This window comes from Accipiter gentilis, chromosome 8 (genome assembly GCF_929443795.1).
Source record: "Accipiter gentilis chromosome 8, bAccGen1.1, whole genome shotgun sequence".
In the NCBI taxonomy this organism is placed as follows: domain Eukaryota; kingdom Metazoa; phylum Chordata; class Aves; order Accipitriformes; family Accipitridae; genus Astur; species Astur gentilis.
In genome coordinates, this window is record NC_064887.1 from 33,405,190 (window position 1) to 33,429,982 (window position 24,793).

At 51.2% G+C, this 24,793-nt stretch overlaps 1 protein-coding gene across 1 annotated transcript in view; it reads left to right on the forward strand.

Annotated features, from left to right (window-relative positions):
- PAPPA2 (pappalysin 2) overlaps positions 1-24,793 on the forward strand; it is a 94,605-nt gene that overhangs the window by 60,902 nt on the left and 8,910 nt on the right. Inside the window, exons 15-20 of the mRNA XM_049808511.1 lie at positions 1,924-2,101; positions 4,349-4,562; positions 11,618-11,786; positions 12,515-12,647; positions 13,768-13,877; positions 16,635-16,706. Coding sequence (XP_049664468.1) covers positions 1,924-2,101; positions 4,349-4,562; positions 11,618-11,786; positions 12,515-12,647; positions 13,768-13,877; positions 16,635-16,706 — 876 coding nt within the window. The remainder of the gene's footprint in view (positions 1-1,923; positions 2,102-4,348; positions 4,563-11,617; positions 11,787-12,514; positions 12,648-13,767; positions 13,878-16,634; positions 16,707-24,793) is intronic.

Sequence of the window (24,793 nt, forward strand, 5' to 3'; positions counted from 1 at the left end):
GGCATTGCTGGGAGGATTAAACATCCCTGGGATGTTTTCTCTCTTAAAGCTGAAGTTAGTGGCTCAGGGAAAAATGAAGTCATTGCAGACTGACTATATTTAGAGGCAGCCGACAGGATGGAGAACTTTTCTTCCTTTGTGTTGCATTGCAGTAATGCTGCCCACATCAGCGGGGCAGCGCAGAGGTCACTATGAAAGAGTTTGTCCCGTTTTTCAGAGAACTGGTGGATGCCTCATAAAAGCCACAAGCCAGCTCTTAGCGTTTGATGGAGGAGACCTGGGACTGATGTAACCTTGGGAGATGAGCTGTCCTGGGTCTGGGCAGTGACCTTGGCAGGGTCGTGGGCACTGTGTATCCCATCCTCAGGCTGTTCCTGGAGGGGAACGGGAGTCTCCGGGGCTGAGCTGGTCCCCGCACCACCCTGAGTGAGAGTGTGAACTCGCACGGGGTGGACACAGATGGAGGTGAGTCAGGCCATGTCAGCAGGGTGGACATTTCCTCTCCTCAGAGAGTTGCAAGTGTTTGTGATGCCTGGCAGGCAGGTCTCCCATGCTGCAGCCACCAGTGTTTGCCGAAGGAGAGGTGGGTGCTGGAAAGTGTAATGGGGCAGCTCAGCCCCTCGTCACCGGGGAGGTTATTAATTACATGGCCTCATGGCTTTGTGGGCCAAGGCATGCCCAGGGAAAACAAAATGTTCCTGTTCTCTGAAATGAAACCGCATAAAATAAATCTGCCTCGGGTGACAGTTTTCCTGCGTTTGGCAGCGAGATGGGAAACTTCTGGATAGAGCTTCACCATGTGGCTGTCACAGTAGATGGCAGCTTGCGAGTGCCTTGCCCTGAGTCCTCCAGTGATGTTACTGGTTTGGCTGTGGGACCCAGCATCCCCTCCACCTGGTTGAGCTACACCATGATCCTGCTGCACACCCAAGAGTACCAGACTCAAATTTAGTGATGTCCTTCAGAGCCACCATGTCCATGTTCAATCAAAATGTGTTGGCTGGGAGGACAGGTCACACATTTGACTGCACAAGCAGTGTGGTTGTACTCAGCTGGTGAAGGGACATCAGGAACAGCTGAAAGACACCTCATTGGTCTGCCACCCCTGCCTGAGGACTACTGGGCTGGGGTTAGCAGTCTGGGAGTCAAAATCACAGAATAGTTTGGCTTGGAAGGGACCTTTAAAAGATCACCTAGTCCACCCCCCACGCCATGGCTAGGGACACCTTTCAGTAGACCAGGCTGCTCATGGCACACCATCGCCCACCAACTCTCTTTTGATGAAGTCTGTGGCACATATTGATCATGTTTAGTGGTGGAACCACTGGGGGTTAGGTTCTCATGCAGTCCCCTAGCTGTGTAAGAGGGTCTGTGTAATTAGGATTTGTAAATGAGGTTATATGAACCTCTGATTTCAGTAGGGTCTGTGGGCGGAGGCATGAGAGAATTTAGGGAAAAACAAGAGGAGAGCTGCCTGTCAACAGCTGAAGTAAGACGTAATCTTGTAGGGGAGAAAACTGCAGCACACAGAGCTGGGAATAACTTGTAGTTCAGGAAGTTGTAGTGTATCGTGAAAGTGTTTTCCTTTTCCCCTTAATGTGCTCCAGCACCACTCAGCGTGCATGCAGTTAGCGTTTTCTGGAGGTAAGCAGGTACAGGCCAAGAATTAGAAGGTCTCTTGTGCAGGTGGCTTGCATGTTACCCCAAGGGCCGTTCACTGCTTTCACACCCCAAATGTCACCTCGTGAACAGGTAAGGGCTTTGTGACTCGGTGTCCAGAGTGGGGAGAAAGGGCACATTGGGGGAGGAAAAATGGGGGAAAGCTCTCCTTCTCCTGAAATGTGGGTCAGCTTTTTCTGCTGTGGTGGCAAACCAGTAGATTAAAGCTCAGAGGGGTCTGATGGAGCCTTGCTTTCTCCACAGCAGGAGGTGGTGCTGATGTGTAGCTCAGGACGGTGGGACAGATCTGTGACTTGCGACCCTGTTGACTGCAGTGTCCCTGACCAGTCCCATGTGTACTACGCCGAGTTCTCCTGCCCCAAGGGGACCACCTACCTGCAGAGATGCTCCTTCTCCTGCATCCACCCAGCTAAGCTTCAAGGTACAGTGTGGAGTGCTGAGAAAGGTAACCACCCTTTCTGGTGCTACCTTTCCATGTCTGCCCCAAGCTCTTCAAACAGAGCATTGCTACTTTGAATTTCCCAGTTATCCTGGCTTCTGCCAGCCAGGTGGGCTCTTGAGAGACTTCCCGAAATGGTGGGCATCCTTGCCCCTTGAGCAGACGCCATAGAGTGGGGATAATTCCTTCTGACTCCCATCCCCTGGCTGGCAGCCTGTATCCATCCACCTCAGGGTTTAGGGATGTCTTCTTCTGATAGCTGGTGAGGTCTGGCAGCCTCCAATATTCTGGGGACGAGTGAGGCAAGAAGTGTGCAGGCAGCCAGTGCGGACAGACACAGAGGACTTCAGAGAGCCAAAAGTGGCTCGGTGCCTGGTGGCTGTGGGAAAGCCTGTGGTTCAGGAGGCCTGGGGCTGTATATAAAGCCGTAGAGACTGATGCCTACAGCTGCAGAGCAGTCTGGGAGATGTTCACCACCCAGACACACAGCAGCCCCCAGACATGCCATGGTCTGGCTTTCATTCTGCCGACTCCATCAATAGCCGCAGGAATGTTTTCAAGCCAAGTCGGAGAAAAGGGAGCTACTGTTCCTGTCTATGCAAGGCTGAGCTGGATGGGATTTGGGGGGTAATTGCCTTGACAGCTTCAAGCATTGGGACTTTATGTGAGTTTCCACTAGCGCCTTTGCTCTGAACAATCACATACAACAAATCATTTTAATGGGTGCCCTATTTTACGGAGACATTTATAGCTGAAACGTATGAAAATAATTTACTTTTTTTTTTTTTTAAGTTAAATCTAAGGAGCAAAAACTGCAGGGAATTAAGGTCTCATTTCATGACGGGGCGATGCCGGCAGATCCCCAGTGTGAGCTGATCAAAGGGTAATACACGAACGACGACTCGACAGCCCAAATTCTGCACGAACCAATGCCCGTTGCCTTGGGTGGGTCAGCTGAGGGTAGGGCTTTAATCTGATCTATCACTCACAGCCGCCTCTTGTTCCCGCTGAAGTCAACGGGAGGTTTGCCATGGGCTCCCTCGGTTGGAAGGCGTCCCCTCAGTGGAGCGCCCTGGGTGACTTCCAGCGGCTGACACGATGGCTGGTGGTGCTTGGCCAAGGCTGCCGAGCCATGTGGGTAAACTCTTAGAGGTCCAGCTGACTCGGCTGAGCTGTCGAGGCAGGGACGTGCTTGATGCTTGTTCTTCCTGAAGGATCGCATCCTTACGGCCAAGCTCTCAAGGCTAATAAATACTAAGAATAGGTAAGGAAAAGATGACATGCCTGTGAGGCGCTCAGAGGCGGGGGATGACCATTGGCAACACTGGCCCTCCGGGAACGCAAGCACTAAGCGGAGGCATGGTCTTGCCCCTGGTCCAAGAGCAGTTGTAGGCAGAGCAGTGATCCCAAAAAAAGAAAGCAATGCTTGAAGAGAGCGTGGAGCAGTCTGTCTGCACTGGAAACCTGCTGATCCAAACCTCTCAGTAGGAAGAGTGCTATTCACTCCAGTCCAGCATTTTTTTCTTGCTTAGCAGTTCCCAGTGAACCATCCATCATCCACACCATGTGGGTGATACAGTCCTGGACACTTACCACAGGCACCCAGGGCTGTGCAGTTTCGGCCACCCAGTAGCTGGGTCTACAAAACGCCCTTTTCTCTAGAGGGACAATAAAGAGTTGGGCTGTAATACTCAACGCAAACATTTAGTAATGGGTGGGTTGAATTCCCAGTCACACCAGTTAAGGCTCCCACCCCTGTCCTCCTGCTACTTCCCATGTTGCACTGCACATGTAGCACAGGGTATGACAGCTTGTAAGGGTAGGTGAGGACAAGCTGCAAAAAGTACCTGGGGAGAATGAAGATGGGCTGAACTAAATATGACAGATAGGTGTCTTACACAAAAGCCCTCAGCCCACTGAAGGCTATCTTGAGGCTTCACTAGAGAGAGGAAGTTTAAGGGAAAGTTTTGGGGAGATTTGCGGAACCAAGATCCCTTCTCCATCCCCTAGAAGTTTTTTCTTCCCTGCTTCTGTCTGCATTCAAGGAGTTTCTGCCCCAGCCTGACCAAGCATGCAATGGAGTCCATGGTTTTTGGATTTCTAGCCTCCCTTGGCATCAGTATCCACTCTAACAAGAGGACTTTTGCTGGTTGCTCTGAGCTTCCCTCAGCAGGACTGCATCCCCAAGTCAGCTGTAACCCCAACACCGTGCTTCTTTTTTGGGGTCAGGAACAAACCAGTGGCTGACCTGCCTGGAGGACGGTCTCTGGTCACTCCCCGAAGCCTATTGCAAGCTGGAGTGTGATGCGCCTCCAGCGGTGGCCAACGCCAAGCTCCTGGTCCCGCAGTGCCTGCAGGGGAACCACGATGTGGGCTCCGTCTGTCGCTACAAGTGCAAGCCTGGATACTATGTGGCCGAGAACACAGCAGGCAAGCCTAAGAAGTAAGTCTGTGGTGGGTCTCTTATCACTGTTTCCTTCCTCCTGTTCTCTCAACATGAGCAAGGAGGAGAGGTGATGGTATGCTGGCAGTCTTGAAGAGTTGATTTGAAAAGTATAAGGCAGAGTAGTTTGCTCTGGTCACGCAGATTTCTTGAAATACAAGAAGCATTCCTCTGGTTTAGGTGAAAGCAGGTGGGAACAAGATGTAAACTGTTGTTGCACACACGTGTATGTTAAGTGCCTTAACCTAAAGCATGCGAATTTTCCCATGCATCTCAACACAGTTGTCACTTGGTGAAAATTAAGCATGTACAGAAGTGTTCGTGGAGGTAATTAGATGTAATAAGATGCTGGAAGATTCCTGGAGCTGCTGTCTTTCCAAAAAGTGATAAAACATAGATCAAGGCATTGGGAGTTGTAAGAATGAATGACTGCCTTTTGTCAGGGTTAACATTTTCTCCCCTGCACATCTTGGCTAAATTTAATCTCAAGCATTCGCATTTCAATTGGAGAAGGTTTTTCCCAGTGCTTCGGGGAAAAATTCCTGGTGATTCACTAGCCCTGTGCTCAGCCAATATTGTGACACTGGGGGGTAAAGCAGCATTTTGTCTACGATGCCTCCAGCTGAAGTCCCCATTGGGTACGGTCACTAAAGATTCCCTGGCACTAGCCAGGTCCTCCCAAGAGTCTTGACGCTAGCCCAAATCAGGTAATTATGTGCTAATTTTTTAATGCCCCCTTCCAGTTTTAATTGGATGCAGACTTCATCTCTACTTTGCTCTGGGGTAGGGTGGTTGTGCACTGGGAAGCAGTTGCCAAATTTCTTGCCTCGTAATGAAGGAAGTGGTTTCTGTAAACAGCTTTTCACAGTGTTAGGAGCATTTCTTGGGCCAAGGGGAGCTGAGCAAATTATGATTATGGCTACAATCACATGGACTGCTTTGCAAACTGCAGAGCAGCTTACATGCCTGTGGCATTTCAAGGACTGGACGTGCAATCAGATCACCTCAGCTTGCAAAGTTAGACCATCTCAGTAATGCTGCAGCAACTGCTGGTAAAAAGGATGGCCTCTGGGAGTTCCCGAGGCTCCTCTGATGTGTGTATAATTTCCCAATGGGTCTGAACAGCCTGTGAGACAAGTCAAGGAAAACCATGCAAAGTGGTTTATATTTTCATAGCAATGCACATTGACATAGCATTTTCACATTTGGTATTATCATTACTGCTAATTCATCTGACATCTTTGATGGCAGAGTATGATCCTGTTACAGTAAGCAAAAAAACATTAACAGAAACAGAAAATTCATTGCTTTCTTATCATGCAGATTAACTGCTATGTGAGTGGCCCGATTCAAGGCAAAAGACTTCCCTTGGAAGTGTAAATGTCAGTGTACCATCTCATCTGGAGCTCTGCATATACACTCAGCATGAGTATAAACCCCTTGGCACGTGTAGCGAGTAGCAGCTACTAGCCAGTAAGTGGGCCAGTCAATTGCTGGATTGCTGGAAATCTTTCTGGTGTTTCAGCCCTGGCAGGCGGAGGATGGGAGCTGCCAGAGTGAGAGGTTGCTTTCTTTGTTCAGGCCAGTTTTGGAGAAAGTGAGTTGTTGAAGGTGAGGCGAGCTCTGGAAGGGGCTGGTGCTCGTGGGGTGCAGGTTCCTGATGTGCTGGTGTGCAGGGTCTCAGCTGATGATTTGGACATTGTGTTTTGGGGTCTTCTGAAGTCTTTCTGGGTTCAGGAAACTGTGTTCTTGAGCTATTGCCTCCCTGTTGTCCATCAACACAGCAAGCAGCAGCCTTGCTAAAGGATTTAGTGCTGTATAGGTGTGGATGGGCATGAAAAAGCAAGACTATGTTACTATATATTAGACAAAGGTCAGGCATGATTTACGGCTGACACTGAGGACTCCTCATGCCAGCTAACTAGCTCAACCTTGGAATTATAGTCAGGCTCCCTTTGAATTTTTCTTCTAGCTCTAGCGATCATGCCTTTTTAGAGGGGAGCATTGGAGGGAGGGTAAACCCTAGCTGCCCTCGCCAACAGCTATGTGGCTCCAACTGTTCTCCAGGGAAGGCATAGAGGCATCTTTGGGTGTCTGTGGGTTCCCAAGGGATCAGCTCGCTCTGCTACTATGTGAAAGACACACTCAGCTTCTCACAGCACTGTTATGAGAAGCTTGGTCACTTCCTTCAAGGGCTGCTTGTAGGCACCTTCCTTCAGGGATGGCTTTGGATCCCCTGTGCACAGGGACAGTTAAGCTGTAATATGAGTGAGCAGGAGTTCAATCCAGCCGGGGCTCAGCATCACCTCCTGACTAGCTGCTTTTTTGATCAGCTTTCTGCAGTGCCTTTCTCTCTCATGCACCTCGTAAAACATCACAGCTGCTGCAGCTGAACTGAGGACCCAAGCTCTGGGGCTTTGCTCTGTGAGGTAGGGCTACAGTGCCCACCTTATGCAGGCCTGAGCCATGGCTGGGATCCAGCTGTCTCCATCCAAGCTGAGACGCTCTTGGACACAGATGTTCACGTGAATCCCTCACTTCTGTTTCGTTAGGTGAATTTTACTCTAGGGGCAGTAAGGATGCTTAGAAGGCTCCTGCAATCTTAGTTGAAATTCATTTCCTGTAGCATAAGTGGAAGTGAAAGGGGGTGAAGAAATCCATTGTCTCAGAGGTGCTTTTATCTGTTAACCCGGGTGAGGAAAAGCCCTTCAGAAATCACTGCTTGTCAACAAGGGATCCTTGAGGAAATGTTGATTGTATAATCAAGACCCTGCCAGAGATTTGCTGCCTTTCTGCTGGCAGGATCATCTGACTGATGATGATGATGATGAGAAGGGTAAAATTTCTTTGACTCTTCCTAAAGGAAATGCCTGGAGAGTCCACATAACAGCCTGGTTTCCAGCTGCCAAGCTATTTCACATCTAACCTGTAGACATTCGTCTGATCACCCCGTGGGACTCGGCACAGGGTCCACCATACCCTGGGCCACAGAGCACTGACACCAATATGAGGATGCTGCAAATGGCGTTTATTCAACTGCGTCACGCCCTTACATACTGTCTGTCGGTCATCCCGCCTCCTTTAACCCTTCTCTTTCCGTACATCGCGAGATCTTCCGAGCGCCAATCCCTACACTAACCCCAAAATAATGTTTACAAGGGGAACTTGTGCTTTGTGATGGGAGCTCTCTGGATTTGGGCAGCATCTGTCCGATGGCAGCACCAATCCACCCACTTGGATCACAGAGAGAAATGAACTGTCAAGGAGCAATATTTGGCATCGTCCACAGCTGCAGCATTGAAAAGAACTGGCCTGAAAGTCAGAGGTCAGATGCTTTGGGGAAAATGGGCATCACCCCCGCAGTGGTCCGTGCTGTTGCTTCCACTGTGAAGTGCCATCTGAAGCAGCTCTCTAACAGGAGTATCTAGGACATCATTTAGAGGAGCACTCTAATGCTGAGAGGATGCTCTCAGTTTGGGGACCAAAGAGGTCAGACCCTGGAGAGGGTTTGTTTCACTTGCCCAATGCAGGATGATTCCTTGGAGAGAAGACATTTGGGGATCTCAAAGCTACCTTTGTAAGGGGTTAAGACCCTTCTACTAGCTTGAGGGAATGAAGCAAAGAAGAAGTGGGCACCCAGGTCTTTTCAGGAAGCTTTGAAAGTCTCGCCCTGCCTTTTGACCAGAGATCAAGGGAGCACAACACAGCTCCCTGATGAGCTTCCATGGAGATGTCAGCCCCCTCCACCTCCTCTCCCCTTTCAAACACTACAGAGACCATGAAAGAGGCAGAGGAGGCAGGAGAACGTGGAGGAGAAAATGTACTGGAAGGAGTTAGCAGACCAGGGGCTGGAAACACGTCAGAAAGTTCACAGCAGGCAAAGCAGGACAGCCTAACCCCAGAGCATCGGAGTTTAGCAGGGCACCAGGACACTGTACGTTTGTGGTAGGTGGCATGCTGACTGCTTCTGCCCATGTCTGGCCCCTTCCAGATAAAAGGCAAACACCCATGCAGCTGAGGGACCCAAACAGCCAGGTAAAGAAAACACAGGCTGTCAACCAGACTCCTGCGTCACTTCCACCTCTAAGGTCGCTGATCAAGATTTACAGCCCAGGTTTCCCAGGCTGTTTGGAGCACAGCAGCAGAGGTCCTACAAGCTGGTGTTGCTTTCTTTCAATTTACCAGCAAATCTCCCTCCTTCCCTCCTGTTCTTTTTGAATCTGTCAGTCTCCTGCTATGGGATATGAGGCTTTAGGCTCATTTATCACTGTTCCTGTACGGTGGACCCAGCCCCCCCAAGCTGGCCACCCCAGTACATGGCTGAATCCCAGCCAGGCTCCTGCATGCTCAGCTCCCAGAGCCGGGCGAGTACTCGTGACTTCATGTTAGATGCAGCCCTAGCTGGCTTCAGATGTCTCTCCTGCCTCCTCTACCCATTAGGCATCTTCATGCCTGGTTGGAGGGGGAAGCTTTGACTCTGATTTTCTGGGCTTTCTTGTTAATCCTTGAGAAATACCTCTAACCCAGATCAGAAGTTGGGGGGGTGTGGGGGTGTGTGGGGGGTGTGTCTGGAAATTTCAAGCTGCTATGAGGATGTGCTTTTTTATATATATTTTATTTTATTTTATTTTAAAGCCCTACCCTGCCCTTCCCCATGCCTTAATATAAATTGCTCTCTTCATACGTGCAACAGCAGTCCACATGCCACCTTCTACCCTGGGTCAGCCCAGGCTAGCCCTGTTTGAGGTTCCCCAGCATGGATGATGGTGGTGGGGTGAGCCTCCAGAGCAAGGCAGTATCTCCTCCCAGGTCTGGGGAGGGTGCAGGTCTGGGGGAAGGCGGGAGACGCCATGCATGGTGCTGGCCCCATGCTGGCACCACTCCAGCACCACATCAAGACAAGAAGCCCCTGTGAAGATGATAGGGCTGCAAACCACAGTGTGCACCTTGCAAACTGCAGCTCCCGCAGTGTGCCCTCCCCATGCTCAGCTGTTCTCCCCAGGTCTTCCCATGGCTCCCAGGCAGAGGGCCTCTGCTGTGATTTGCAGGAGCAACAGCGAGGTCCGGCGGATGCATCGGTTATGTTCTGGTGGCTGGTGGGGAAGTGAGAAGTTACATGTGGCTTGGATGCTTCTCCACACTCCCAGCTTGCTCCTATTGCTGTAACGCCATCAGCTTAACCCCTAGTGATTTACCCTTACAAGTTGCACAGCTGGATCACACCCTACGTGCCAGGCAATTCAAGATGGGGAAAATGATGCTTGAGGACCTGGATGTCCGACACAGAAAATGCCTCATGGCACCTGTCTCCATTTGCCTTTAAAGGTGGGCACAGCAAAGCATTCAGACAGACACAGGAGGAGGCAAGGTCTGATGGGGACATCTTCAAAAGGCAGTGACCATCATCCCAGTGGATGATTAGGGGTGGGCTGAAACCACAGATGCCCACAATAGGATCCAGAGTCGTTCTTCCTCACCACCCTTTCAAAATCTTATGTAGTTGCAGTTCTTTTCAGTCAGTTCAAGGCTACTGCTTTTGGGGTAACTTTGCTAGACCACTTGCTGCTCAGATGCTCACACCACGGCAGCCCGTGTTCCTATCATGGTCTTGTGGGAAGATACTGTGCAGAGCTCTGTGCCAGGGGACCTGCCATGTCTGCTCCCCTGCCTGCCTCCACATCACCTGCTGAAGCCTGAATTCACCACAGCAGGAACCCACTGCCTCCCTTATACAGTCTTTAGGAAAAACAGATCTCTGATTTCTGAAGGAAGAAGGGGAATCTGTAAGAGCTGTAAATACTTAAAAAGATGAGAATGTTTCAAAAAGCTCTCAAATTTCCCATCCAGGAGTTCCCAGCAGAAATGTCATGGGGATGGCCACCAGCTCCTGCTCCAGGTCTGGCAGTGGGGGTGCAGATGGGGTCCCCTTGCCTCTCCGGTCTGCGTGACCCCGCACCGTGTGTTGGGGGGGCAGCTGGGTGGCCCCATGGGATGTCTGCTGCTGCTCAGAGCAACGGGCAATTTAGTGCCTGACCCCAGGGGTTTCTCCAACCCAGTTAAACCACCCTCCGCATACCTGCAGCATGCTATAAACTCCATAATGTGCACCCAGAGCCCTGCCTGCGGGCACCAGTGGTGGGAGAGGGCAGGGGCAAGCAGCTGGAGCAGGGTGTCTAGTAAAGAAGCACAGGAGTGGGGGGGTGGGGGGGGGTGGGGGGGTGGCAGGGGGGTGGAAAGCCTTGTTAAGGATGGAGCAATCAGCACTGGCTCAGGTAAAGCCCATCAGTGCTGTCAAAACCTATGTGTCAAAGTCTGGGGTTGCGATGACGTGTCCTCTTCTGGGAGAGCGGTCCCCAGCCAGCCAGATGCCTTGTGGGGTTTTGATGCCTCTGTGTAAGAGATGCGGTGTCTGTATTGCTGCCAAGGACAGGAGAGTGAAAAGCAGGTGGACTTTGCTCCTGGAATTTTTCTTCCTTTCTTTTTCACTGTTTTTTTGGCAAGTAGTTTGCGCCTGGGCTGTTTTAGCAGCACAAGATGGTATTGGTCTGCTGCAGTATGACAGCTCCACGGCGAAAGTGGGATTGACAGATCTGGCTGGAGTACAAAGAGGAGCCTCAGGAGTAGCTGGGCACAGGCCAGCAGGATTTACTGGTGGAGGCTCACTCCATCCAGCAAAGTATGTAGCTACTGGCGGTGGGACAAAGCAGCCTAGGACCCGCAGGGCCTGCGGGGCAGAGAGGAATGGTTTAGGGGTACCACGAGAGGTGGGGAGCAACAGGGTGGTGAGTGCAAGGAAAAAGTATCCAGTGCTCCTAAATCAGTGCGATCCCCCCAGCGAGGGGAAAAAGGCCTTGGTTGAATGTGGGCTGTCCCTTTGGGAGGATCTGCCTATGGTGAGGGGTGGGATGGCATGGGAAAGCCCCACGCAAGGGGGCTTGGTTGTGCTCCAGGAGAGATGACTCTAGGCTGCTCCTGCCTCTGTGGGATGCTTGGTCCAGCCAAGGTGGGGTTTGTCTGGGGTGCCACAGCCCGCTCTGGCATCTGTGTTTCCTCAGGAAGTTCCTGAAGGTCCAGTGCCTGGAGAGCGGGCAGTGGGAAGAGGGGCACTGCGTCCCCGTGGTGTGTGAGCCCCCCCCTCCCGTCTTCGAGGGCATGTACAACTGCACCCACGGCTTTGAGCTGGATAGCCGGTGCGTCCTCAACTGCGAGCCACAGGGGCAACAGGTGAGTGACTTGGGGAAGAGGCAGAGACTGGCCAAGCGTTGTGCTTCAGAGCACCTGAGAACAGCAGGGCTCCCCGTGCCCAGCTGTGCAGAGGGACCACACAGCAGCTTGGCTAAATGTCCTTGTACCACCGAAGAGCAGTTTCCCTGCAAACCTAAAGCTTTTCTTGCTGCAATACCAGCCATGGCCCAGGGTGCATCACTACCTGGGGACGTTCTCCTGCTCCCTGGGACCCTTCCAAAAAGTCATGGTCCTAAGTAAGCCTGCTTGTCTTGAGTGAAAAGGGTGGGAAAGCAGAAGTAAAGGGTGTCCAGCAGGTTTGGGTTGCTGCTGTGAATGCTGCTGGGATGAAGAGCAACCTTGCTGCAGCATGCTTGCTACCCAAAGGGCTTGCCTGGGGATGGAGGCTGCTGCCTGCCAGGCTTTTCCACCCAGATTTCACATCCAACCTGCCGGAAGGGTCTTGTCAGTAGAAGTATGGTCAATTCCCTCTGGTGGGATCCAGGAGCAGCTGGAAAACAATTTGCTTTCTGGTCAGTAGTGCAAAGCATACCTAGGCTGGACTACATAGCTGCAACCCAGCTGCCCTGGATAACTTCCCTCTGGACCTCACTAGCGGGAGGGGGGTCCTTGTATTGTGCTCCCACCCCTAGAGCTGGGCAGTGGCCAGGCAGGGTGAGCCTTGCCCTGCCAGTAGTAACACCGGCTGCTCTCCCTCTGCTTTGCAGGTTCCCATCGTCTGCACCAAGGAGGGCTTATGGACAGAGGAGTTCAAACTGTGTGAGAGCTTATGGGGCACCTGCCTGCCACCCCCGGAGCTGAATTTCGTGGAGTACAAGTGCGAGCAGGGATATGGCATAGGTGAGGGCAGAGAAAAGCTAAACAGAAAAACAAACCTTATGTTGACTCAGTCCTCCCAGAATGCTGAAGGTCACAATGACTTTTCTTGTACCAATCCCCACTAAATCTATGAAAAAAAAAAAAATTCTTGTTTTCTCTTCCATCCTTTTTCTAAACACAGAGCCAGCGTGGCTTTAGCCTTGTGCATGCTCTGGTTGTACTCATGGGCAAGACTTAAAGCTAAAGCTGGCTCCGGTGCAAGCATCTCTTTTCTTCAGAAGTAGCAGGGACTCGTCTCTAGGGCAAACCCAGCCCTTTGCAGTAGTTCTTCTAATGTCTCACCCTCCATCCCCCACAAGGTCTCTCCACTTGTTACTACTGCTGACATTTGCAGGGTTAATGTGGCAGGTCCTAGATAAAAGCCACAGTGACAATCGTGTGTAACAGGGCACTTTCACCAGATGAGGGACCACATCATCCATTGCTTTCTCCTGGATTTGGTCGCTTTGTGCATTCAGGAAAAGCTGCAATGCTCAGTCACAGTCGTTGCATCTCATCTGGCATCCCACTGGACAGGATGCTTGAGCAAAGCCTGTATCACTCTGAAGCAAACACACCGGTCATCCAGGTCTAATGAAAACAGGCTGAGGCAAGTCTAAGGGCAGGGCCTGGTAAGGTTAAGCTTTGGAGAGACTTGATGTGAGGCTGAGGTTAGGGCTGGGATCCACCTGGTTTTCCAAGGTGGTTTCCTGGGTCATAGGAAGGCAGTGGGAATTCAGTGTGGTAGAAAAACTACAAAAGATGCTTCCTAACTTGTCAACAAACATCCTGTAGCATCCAGCCAGATCCTTATTTTCATGCTGGATCCCATGTCCTGCCCTCAGGGCTTGAATCTATATCTTAAGGCACGTTCAATTTTCCTCTCATCTGAGAGGAGGGAATTGGCCACAGCTCCTGTAGGCTGTTGCATAATTCAGGATTTGGGGAAGGAATTGTCATCCCAGGTTGGGAGGAAAAGGGTCTCCTCCATGTCCATCTCTACCCTTAGTGAGGACCCTACACGTCTGGGTCTGGTGCCCTCCTGTAAAACATCATTGCCTGGTTCCCGATGAAGTCCTCAAGGCTCACTGTCCTCCTGCAGGTGCTGTGTGCATACCCTCCTGTATTATACCTCCCAGTGACCCTGTTATCCTGCCCGAAAACGTAACTGCTGAGACTATGGATCACCGTCTGCAGCCTACCAGAGTCCAGGTAAATGGGAAGGTGGATTCCTCTAGCAGGGGGCTCACTAGCAGCATAGATGGGAACCCCCTCTTCTCTACCTGGTGTTTTTTAACCGAAGTCTCTTTGCCTTGGGTGAAGAATGGTAAGACTTGGAAAGATAAGCACCGTAAGTGAGCTCATGGCTGGCTGGCCCTCTCCAAGGAGCTGCCCAGGCTGCAAGCTCTCGAGGTACCTGCTGCTCCCCATAACCAGGTTCCAGTGCCAAGGTCCTCCTTCCTCCCACTACTTCTTTCCCCTCTTCCCTCCCTTGTGGATGCTACTGAATAGCCTCCTGCTCTCCCATACCAAAGTTCAGCATAAGTTATCAGCTCGCAAGCCAGCTTTCAAGGACTTGCAGGATACCACAATGAATGAAGTTAAGTGCAGGAATCCCACTGATTTTTCAGGACATGCCGCATGCCTAAACCTGCTAAGCTGCTGTTAGTCAGCCAGTGGGCTGGGAGAGTAAAAGCCGCCCCTGGCACAGTGTGAGCCTGGGTCCCCGGTTACCTGCCAGCAGAGATGCAACCCCAGGCAGGCATGTCCCTGCCAGGGAGGAGGCAGGGCACTGTCAGCTGAAAGGTGTCTCAGGCTGCCAGGATCCGCTGGCCGGCTGGTTGCCTCTGCTGCTGGAACAAGGGAGCCTTTTCCTCCCCATCTCTTACTCATTTTGTAGGCAAAACAGCTCAAATAGCTCAAATAGTTTGGATCCTCAAATAGTTTGGATCCTCATGGCACAACTTTCCCAAAAAGCAGCTCCGTCAGGGGAATATTTCTTAAAATAAAAATGAGATGCATACGGAAGGAGGTGGAACAAAGAAAAGCAAACAATCTTCCCAGGAGTCAGTGCTCCCATCTAAATGCTTTGCCCTCCTCCTGGGAACCCGCAGGAGGCCCAGCATCATGCTTGTGGATACTACTGTACGTCGCCTTGAATCAGACCCATGACAAATCGCTGCCGGGGGTTGAGGATGGCCGGGGCGTGTGGGATGGTTAAGCACGAGCCTTGGAAGGAGTCCTTGCCTTTGAGGGATTGGATGGCTTGGCCCGTTCAGGCAGTGGCGTTCGGCTTCCCTTTCGCTGCTGCTGTGGGCTCTCGTGCAAGAGAGGCATTTTGCAGAGAGGAGGAGGAGGGAGGGGAGGCGTTATTTTAAGAAACAGTGCTCCCCTTTGCCAGGAGCTCTCTCCCTGGACCGTCTTGTTTTCCTCTCTGTCCTGGCTCCTGCCTCTGCTCCCCGCTTTGCTCCTCCAAGCCTCCAACAGCTTGCCATTCCTGGGAGCTGCCGTGATCCTGAGGTGATGGAGAGGATGGGGCAAACCACGCAGGGAGCTGCAGAGGCCACTCGAGGAGGGCACGGTCCTGTTTTGCTTTCAGCTCTGATTCATTGCATCCCACAGACAAGCAGGTTTGTCCCTCTGCCCTTATTTCGCAGCCAGGAATACAAATATACTAATATGAGTATGCTAAAATGCCATTCAAGTTGAACAACAACCACGTATGAAACACCCCAGTAGGGTTAGGATGCAAACCTCCTCTGGGCTGAGCAGAAATTGGCTAGCTCAGCCAGCACCCCCAGCCTCTGCCCCATCTGATGGCGGCCCCCTCCAGGCCTGCCTTCCCTGCACTGGCTAAGGATGGCCAGGACCTCATCCTGCCCCAGCCCCATCACGGTTTTGACCGAACATGCAGCAGAAGGACCTGCAGCAGGTCAGCGTGGGCAGAGCTGCCCTATCCCCAGCTGCGGTGCCACATGGGAATGCTGGAGCCAGTCTGCCTGCTGCTGTGCATTTCAAATGGGAGGCTAGGAGAAAACATATGAGCTGCCCCTCTGTGCAGCTCCCACACTGTGAAGGGCATCCTAGGACACTTTCACAGGCCAACCATCATTTTATGGGGCCTCAGATTTCAAAGTCTGCCTGAGCTTTACAAGGAGGAAATCGCATGTGCGGTGGGGCTTTTCTTCCCCCTGTATAATCATGAGTGCTCCCCACAAACCCCTGCTGAATGAGCGGGACAACGCATTCCAGCACAATGAAACCGAGCCCTTTGCATCTTGCTCTTGTGTCCAGTTGGCTGCAACAGCTGAGTTCGTGCCTCATAAATACCAACAATAACCTCAGCCCCATGAGTGAACATGAGTCTGGTGTATCTGCTTCAGGCCAGGTCTGGGGAGGTGAGTCCCCCTGGGACCTGGTTCTTGGAGCCTGAGCAGGGGTCAATGAGCAAATTGATGCAGGCACTGAGTGATGACCAGCTGAGGCCCCCATCCCGAGCAAGAAGCTGGTGAATCCAACATCACACAGAGAGGTGACGGCAGACTCAGCCTGTCATGGCACTGGGTGGCTTCCTCCCAGCAGCAGTTTGTGGCCAAGTCAGCCACCATGAGGTGGTACTGCCAGCCAAGCCCCACTTCTCTGGTGGTCCCTGCCATCTCCCTTTGTCCTCTCTCGGTTGTGTATCTATATAAGTCTACATATAGACACACGCGTGTCTGTCTAGCTTCTGCTTTGAACAATGTACCCTGGTTTGTGGGTGAACCAGTGCAGCTGCTTTGGGTTCGATGGGCTTCAAAGGGTTCCCCACTGGGCAGAGGTGCAGGGAGGGTCCTGGGGGTGCCACTGCTGTTCTGCACCATGACAAGCAACGCAGCTTTGTGGAAGACCCTCTACCTCCAGAAAGCATTGGTGGCTGTTGCCCTCCCTCTGCCACCTTGCCTAACTGCTCTTTTCTTCTTCCCTCCTCAGCATATTGTGTGCACAGGCAGGCTGCGATGGTATCCAGACCCCTCCGTCATTCACTGCATCCAGTCGTGCGAGGTAAGCCCCCCTGCCCCCAGCACGAGCTGCCTGCTCCTTGCAGGAGAGCTCCTGGCAATGACGGCTCCAGCACAAAGCCGGATGGCTTTGATTTCATGTTTGCTCCAAGTTGGGCCAGGGCTTGCTGGCTGAGCAGAAAGACCAGAGCAAGCATCCTTGGGTATGGTCCCCCACAGCCAGGGCGGTACTGGGGAACGAGAGCTGCAGAATAACCCACTTCCTTCCTTGCCTGCTTCTTCTTGGCCAGCCTGGGAAGAATGTTCTAGCAAAAGGATTTCACTGGCAAGGGGTATCCCCAAAAAGCCCGTGCTGACTCCAAGCCTGAATATTTCCTTAACCAGAACTGCAGTTCTAGAGTAACGCGGATCCAGAAAAGCCCTGCGTGACTCACGCGTCCAACCAAAACAACTAGGATTTCCAGCCTCGTATATGCAAAACAAACCGCTCCTGAAGAATCTGCAGACAAAGAATTCCTTGCAGAAATTGGTTAGCCACTCATTTCATTTTGAATAATGACCAGGCAGGAGAAAATCATAGGCAGTCTGGAGTCAGTTCACAAAGGAAATTAAAAATAGGCAGTCTTTGTCAAACACTAGTTGTTATTATGATTGAGGATAAAAGGAAAACGGGGGGTGTATTTTGGAATGTTGTATGTGAAAATTTTGGATTTTTACCAAAAAGAAAAATGTAAATGAAGCTTGCACACCAAAAATAGCTTTGGGGTTTGCTGATATTTTTTTTATGTGCTCATTTCAATGCAGATGATCGCTTTTGCTCACCGATTCTGCCTAGCTCAGCTCTTTGTCAACTGAACTGTGGGAGAGAGGGTGATGTTGCAGGGGGCACGTCCCCAGGAAGGAAATGTTATGGTCAACAGAAGGTGCAGCAGTTATTTCCCAAACTCAGTGGCTGTGTTGTGCGTCTCTACTGCAAGACATGGGCTGCAAGGGGAATGATGTGCTGTGTGCTAGAGAGGTGTTTGATGGTTGAGTACCAGAGCTTAGCAATGGATCCTCCGGCATTTTGGGAGCTCTGGGTCTTTCTAACCCACATCTTTTAGCTCAGCTCTGGGGCAATGTATTTGAAGCAGGATGGGCTTATGTGGAAGAGCAGTCCAGATGGTTGTGGTGATCCTCTCCGCGGTTCTCCTGCTATCAAGGGAGAACTGCTCCTTGTGCTCTCTGGGAGTTGGTCCTTCCAAAAAAGAAACAAATGGGGTATGAGGTGCTCCTTCTTCTCTTCCTGTGCAGCTTAGGTGAGAGAAAGCTGACACAGGCATGAGGTAAGGTACACCAGACCGACCCCAGCCTTTCCTTTTCTATGGTTCCTGCACTTCACCTTGTGTCTGTGTCTTCAGCAAGAGATCCCATAGGGAATGATGAAAAATGCCAGCTTATTTGTGTGTGCGTGTGCGTGCATGAGAGAGAGATAGGGTCCAACTACCTGAAGTCCCGGCATCTCACAGTAACAGTCACTATCTTCTCATTGCCACCTAGACACGCTGACAGCCAACATTACCTCTTTCTGTTCCTGGATGCTTGTCATCCCCTTTTACTCTTAGAAAGAAATCCTGGACAGCAGTTTTAGCATACAGGAACTGAAGTAAGCCAAAATCTTGCAGTGTCCTACCAAAATATGGAGACTCCATGCTCTTCATTGCCCTTGTAGACTTTTTAATGCCTTTTCTGCTTTCAATTAATCTTTCATCAGGAATGACCAAGCAGTACATAATCTTCCAGCTGAGGTCTCACCAAAGCCCTGCACAAAGCTTCCTTGTGCTGGAAATGTCTCTTTTGATAGGACCCAGGACTATATCTGTTATTTCTGCAGTTGCATCTGTCTGGCAGCTCAGAGATATCCTGAGGTCAGCAAGTACGCCCAGATCTTTCTCTACCTCCTTTGTTTCCAACTGATGAGCTCCAAGCTAACAGCAGATGTTTTACCATCAGTACAAGAGCTCACCCTTCAATTTTATACAAGTGAATGTCATCCTGTTTCTCTCTCTAGTTCTTTGGGTCATCTAACTATTTGTCAGATATCCTGATCCTCCTCTGTGGAACAATGCCTTCTTCCTCATTAGTTTCATCATCACAGGCCTATTTTTAAGGTCACAGTCACTCACTGTAATACTAATGAAGATTCATCCTCAGATAGTTTCTTTCACCCTGATGTTCTCCTTTTTGATACAGCTCACAGCTGCCTCCTCCCTGTTCTCCTCCTCCTCCTCACTTCTCACATGTCTTTCATTATTCTTTTCATTGGGTTTTCTTCTACAATGCTGCAGGTTGTTAAGGTTGGACTGATAAGCCAGGTCTTCCTAGATAATTTTTTTCACATCTGTTTTATAGTAGTCATTGTTTTGCCATAAAGAATAACTCTTAACCAAAAGCATCTCATTCAAAGTATTGCTCTGGGAGCTGCTGCTCAGCACTGGGAAGAAGGAAGGTGTTACCAGTCCCCCCATTTGACCACAGAAAATGCCCTGAATGTTGTTTCTGCTTCATCTGTGCTGGCTTCCATCCTCATTGCTATTCTTCTCCTGCTTCTGTCCTTGTGACCAAAAGCACTGCAGTTCTCAGAGGCCATGTCACTTGGGACCCAACCTCTTGTGGGATGTGGGGACATCAGACAGCAAGAGTTGGGTAGAGATGGAATATAATGTGTAATTATGTGTCCTTGCTGTGTGGTGCCCCCCACCCCCATCTCCTTTTCATGTTCTCCCCTTCATTTGTCTGCACAAGAAATGTTCTGCCCCTGCAGAACATAGCCCCTGCTGGTTCTGACATAGTTCAGCTTAACTTGCCATGTCCATGGGACATTTTAGTCCCAGGTTCCTCCTCATTTCACAGTAATCCCTCACTGAAGACACCTCCTTTAGGAGCCCAGCCTCTGCTCTCCATTGGGCAGGGACATGCTGTTCCAGTGGACTGTCCAGGTCACCTCAGGTCTGAGTAGCCCCTCGGAGATGCCATTGTCTGTCCACTGACTGCTGAGCCGGTGTTGAATGAAGCAGCTTTCTCATCTGGATGCCTCAATGAGAGCAACCCTACATAAGAGAAATCCAGACCTCCTGGCTGCTCGTACTGTTTCTCCCTGGTGGAGGCACTTCAGGCTGGGGCATGCCAGCAGTAGCCAAGCCTCAACCTTCCCAGCCCCAGCTGGACCCCTGCCTCGCATTGGAAAGTTCAGGTCACCACGTAATGGTGTTAGAGGGATTCTCGCTCATCTTTATCATATACTGGCAGCGGATCAGCCTGCCTGCTCATCCCTCTCACTCCTCTCCCCACCTCCCTTCCCTTTCCATTAATCTGGTCGTCCGTCTGCCTCCTGGTCTCTCGCTGCACCTTGCCAAGTTCCTCATCCCTGGAGCAGGGAGGCACGTAGTTCAGCGGGCGAGGGAGGGAGGGAAAGAGGGAGGGATGCAAACCTTTCCAGGAGCCCGTCAGGAATACAAGTTAGCACCGAGTGTGCTTTGCCTCTCGAGGGCCAGCAGAACATCTCCTCCCCTGCCATCAGTAGAAAAACAGATGGCAGCATGGGGGAGGTGGGGGGAGAGAGGAGGGGGCTTGGGGCTGAGTGGACAGGGGAGCGGAGGAGGACAGAAACCCCTCCTCCCTGCTGTGGCTTGGGAGAAGGCGGTCATGGTCCTGGTGGTGTGCTCAGCTGCTGTGAGGGAGAGGTTTGCAGAATCTGGGGCAGGTCCTCCTAAGCCATCCCGAGGTGGCCACCCCTCAGCTATCCTCCTGTGCCCAAGAGCAAGTGAGGCTGTTGACTTCAGAGAAGACAGCATGTACAGTGATCCAGGTTGCTCCCTTGGATTAGTCCTGCCATGGTGCAAAATAGTCCATGCATGAGTGTAGCTGCTATAAAGCATCTCCTAGTCAGTGCAACTCACTGGCTCTGCACCCCACTATCTCCCACCACAGGGGCTCTGTGGTTCACACTGTGGCTGTGGTTTAGGTGAAAAAGGTCGTTTATTTTATCATCGTCGTGTTTACCCAGTGTTACTCACAGGATGGAGTAACCATTGCTGTCCTGCTCAAATACACTCAGAGGAAGGCAAGCTGCTCTTTCAGTGATCAGAGTGAACATGGGCAGGGTCTTCTGGGCAGCCTATACATTGTGCAACATGCTGACCTCGCTCCCACCTCCAGCTCTGTTTCATTATTGCATGCAGGTAGCAAAGGGTTAATCGCAAGGGATTTAAAAGAGCCTGCTTTGGACAGACCACTGGGAGGCAGAGCTTCATACTGGTATGGTAGGAGCTGGACAAGAGCTACTACAGCTGTGGTCTGCCTTGTAGGGTAGTAATTCCCTCCTGATACAACTCGGTGTCTCTCTGGTTGCGGTTGGCTCTGCTGTGCTTTGCTCTGAGCAGCCCGCCTGCACGCTGGAGGAACATGCAAAGACTTTGGCTTGAGGTCTCTGCCTCACACCCTGGGTGAAGATGGGCCACACCAGAAAGCTGTTGTGAGCATGAGCTGCTAGGAATTTTTCAGGTCTTGCCTGCCTGAGGACAAGGTCTCACTGCCCTTGTGCGTGCTGCTGGTCATGTTATCACGATCGTAAAAATCCGTTGCCTGTTTTGTGATTTTCCTGAGATATTACAATGGAAATTATGAGATAGGGATTGAAGCATGTTTGTGGTTGCAAGTTGTTCTCAAGTCTCTCGATCCAACAGGTAGTCAAGGACCCCGATGGATCCTTGGCTCTTCACACCAGCATGCACAAAACCCTCACTCAGCACGTACGTGGCTTGTGTCCAGCATTCGTCAGCTAGAATTAACCCCTTTGAAGTCATATGCAATAGGGACAGTGGGAAGCCTCATCTAAAATCAGGGTTCCGCTGTGCTTTAATGTGACGGGAGACAGGGTGCGACTCGCTCCCCGGGCAAAGATCTGCAGCTGGAGTCCAGCTGCAGGCAGCTGCCTGTGCTCCTCACTGTCAGTGGGGCTGGGGACCCTCGAGTGTCCCTTCTCCCAGACCTGGGTGCGCTCTGATTTTGAACCATGGCAAAGCTCAGCACAGGAAACCAGGCAGAAACATGATGCTGGTGGGATGCTCCGCTCCGGGAAAGAGATACTCTTCTGCTCTCCTGGGGCTTAAGGCAATAAGGACTAGAGGCACCCCAGCTTCTCCAGGGAGACTCTCTAGAGCAACTAGGTATCACAGCATGACCGGAATTTAGTCAGTCTCTCGTGACGCTCACATCACCAGTCTTGCATCTCTTTTCCCCGTGGGAGCATTTCATGACCCCTTTATCCAGTCTGCACTCTTCCTCTGTCTGCTGTCTGGCTTTAGAAATGCAAAGAGGATCCTACTGAATGTGACTGCTGCTCTTGCAAGCAGGCAAGAGGTAGACTGCATGACTGCTATTCCTTCGGGAGTCTTGCCAAAGTCTGAAGCCTTTGTGATCCAGGTGACCAAACTCGACTTGATGAGTTGCCCTAGATTCTGGTACATTCAACTTTTGGATAGTACATGACACGTTGGCCTCCACATCTCAAGAGGATGCAGCGGAGTTGGAAAAAGCAATCAAAATGATTAAGGGGATGCCACAGCTGACCTTCAAGGAGACCCTAAAACATCTGGGACTCTTCAGTTTGGAGAGCAAACTGACAGTTTGCTCTCCAGCAAAGAGTGCTGGAGGTTTGCCAAGTCACAGAGGTGCGGGGTAAGATGGATGCAGAACTGGGGAGCACTCACTGAGACTGGCAAGGGGTTTATTTCAAACAGGTGGAGGAAAGTGCTTTGGACACAGTGAGCACTGGACTCTGAAACTGGGTGCCACGTGAGGCCGCAGGGGTGAGTAGCAGCTTTAAGTTCAAAAAGGGATTAAACAAAGTAGTGGACATCAGGGCCACAAACAGATACTGAAAGGACTAGGCAGGGCTATACCTTCCATCATGCTTAATGCAGCAAGTGCGGATGGTGGGGGAGTACAACGAGCGTGGACTGCAGGTAGTGGTCACTTCTGGATCAGACCCAGCCCCTGACTGGTGAAGGCAAAGCCCTTCATGCTGGGGAGGTGGAAGGCAAGATTGGAGCTCTCTACATACCTGCTAGGTACATTTTCATACTGCTCTTGGCATGAACAGCATGGGCTGCTTAGCATGGGATAAAGCCTTCCAGGGGATGAGCCCAAAGAAACCTATTCCTTTTCCAAAATCTCAGTTGAGGCATACTTTTCCTAAACTGTGAGATCATCTCTGTCCCCTGCACACATGTAGAGTGTGATTATAGAAACATCATTTTGTTAAGAGACAAAGCAGAGGGAAATAAAATGATCATACAGCAGCATGGTGCAAGGACAGGGGACAGGTGCAGCTCTTCTGCCTACAGGCACAGGCTTACAGAGCCCTGAAAAATGGGGGCCTTTTGGCACAGGTAGGACCACAGCTCCCAGGCACACTACCAGTGCTGATGGAGACCCAAAGATGTGGAAGCAGCCTCAGCTCCTCCAAGCCACATTGTGCAGGCTGGCCTGCACTTGGGACGCTGTGACCTACGACTATTTCTCTGCTCTCTCCAGCTCAGGTGCTATCCCTCCATCCCTGTCCACGTTCTGCTTTCCCCTCTGCCAGCAGTCACAGTCATGCAGCTGGTGACACAGAGGGAGTGGAAAGCCACTGAAAGCACCTACTGAAATAAAAATCAATGAGTCGCTTCTAATAATAAACAAACACCCCCAAGCGTAGCCCAGCCAACTGCTCTTCCAACACGAATATTCATTCCCCTTCAGCTCCTTCATCCCTCGTACATTGTTTTTCTTTCTGTTTAAGATCTGTAACAAGAACTTGGCAGAAACCAGATACAAGTGGGTCAGGAGGCCCTTGTGGTTTTCAGGGCTTGTTTTCCATAACCCGTTCTATCCTGCAACATATTTTGCACAAACAGCTTGGCAGAAGATCTAATCCATGGCAGCAGGCGAGCTGCTGAGGGCAGGATTGCAGGCTGGTGCTTGTGGCCTGGGAAGTCCTGGCTTCTCTCATGTGTGCAGCAGCAGCCCTGGGGATGGTGAGTGCAGGAGACCCATCTCTGGGAGCCACCATGCTTGCCAGGAGCACTGTCGACACACAGCATCTTCCTCTGCTTCCCTTCACTTGTTCTTTCCTGCTTCTGTTTTTCTTCTCCTGTCAGCACTGAGATCAGGGTGTAAAAAAGGACAAGGCCAAGGACCCCACCATGAATACATCATGGACACAGATGCTTTTACGGAAATAAAGACCTACTCTGACGTGCTGTTCATCTACACCAGCTTTCCATCCCTTTCTTCACTCTTGTCCCTGTGGACTGTGCAAAACACTTTCCAGGTCACTGTCTGCTGAGACATGGGGTCCCTGAGGAGCAAGCCACAGAGCAGGACACGGATAAAGAAATGCATCCCCATTCAGTAGCCCAAAGTGCCACATACTCACTTCTGCAGCAGAAGTGTGTCCAAGCCAAATCCTGGCCTGGGACACAGAAGCACTTTCAGACACCGTGATGGCAAAGACCTGCTCTCCCAGTATGGTCATCTACAGCAGCATTCAGGCTGGAGACCAAGCAGCAGTCTAACCTCTGTGCTCTCCATCCCCCTTCAGACACTGATCCTGTCCAAATTAAATCCAGACGGATTCAAACGGGGCCCAGGTGTTTGCAGGAAACCCATGTCCAAGGGACCCCCTTTGTCCTGAAGAACACCTAGAGCTGCATACCGAGACTGCTGGGAGCTGGGCTGTTGCTTGCCTTGGGTGCGGCAGTACAAGTGATGGCACATAGGCTGAAACCAGACAGCAGGATGCCGCCTTGCAGTCTGTCACCTCTTCCTTGAAACATTCCTTTGAGTATATGGAGTACTTTCTCAAGCAACAAACCTCTGTTTTCTTAGTGAGGCCTGAGGAGAAGGATGTTGGAGCTGGAGCAGATGTTCCTGAAGACCTGAGATGTGATGAAAGTGGTCTGCACGCTGAGCTGATGAGTGAGTGGCTCAGGGACACCAGTAAGCTCAAAAACAATTGGCATTTCTCCATTTTGCTTTCTGGCTGTGTCTGAGGTGATGGGGCAGGTCCACGATGTCTCCAAGTAAGCCGTCCTACAGACATGT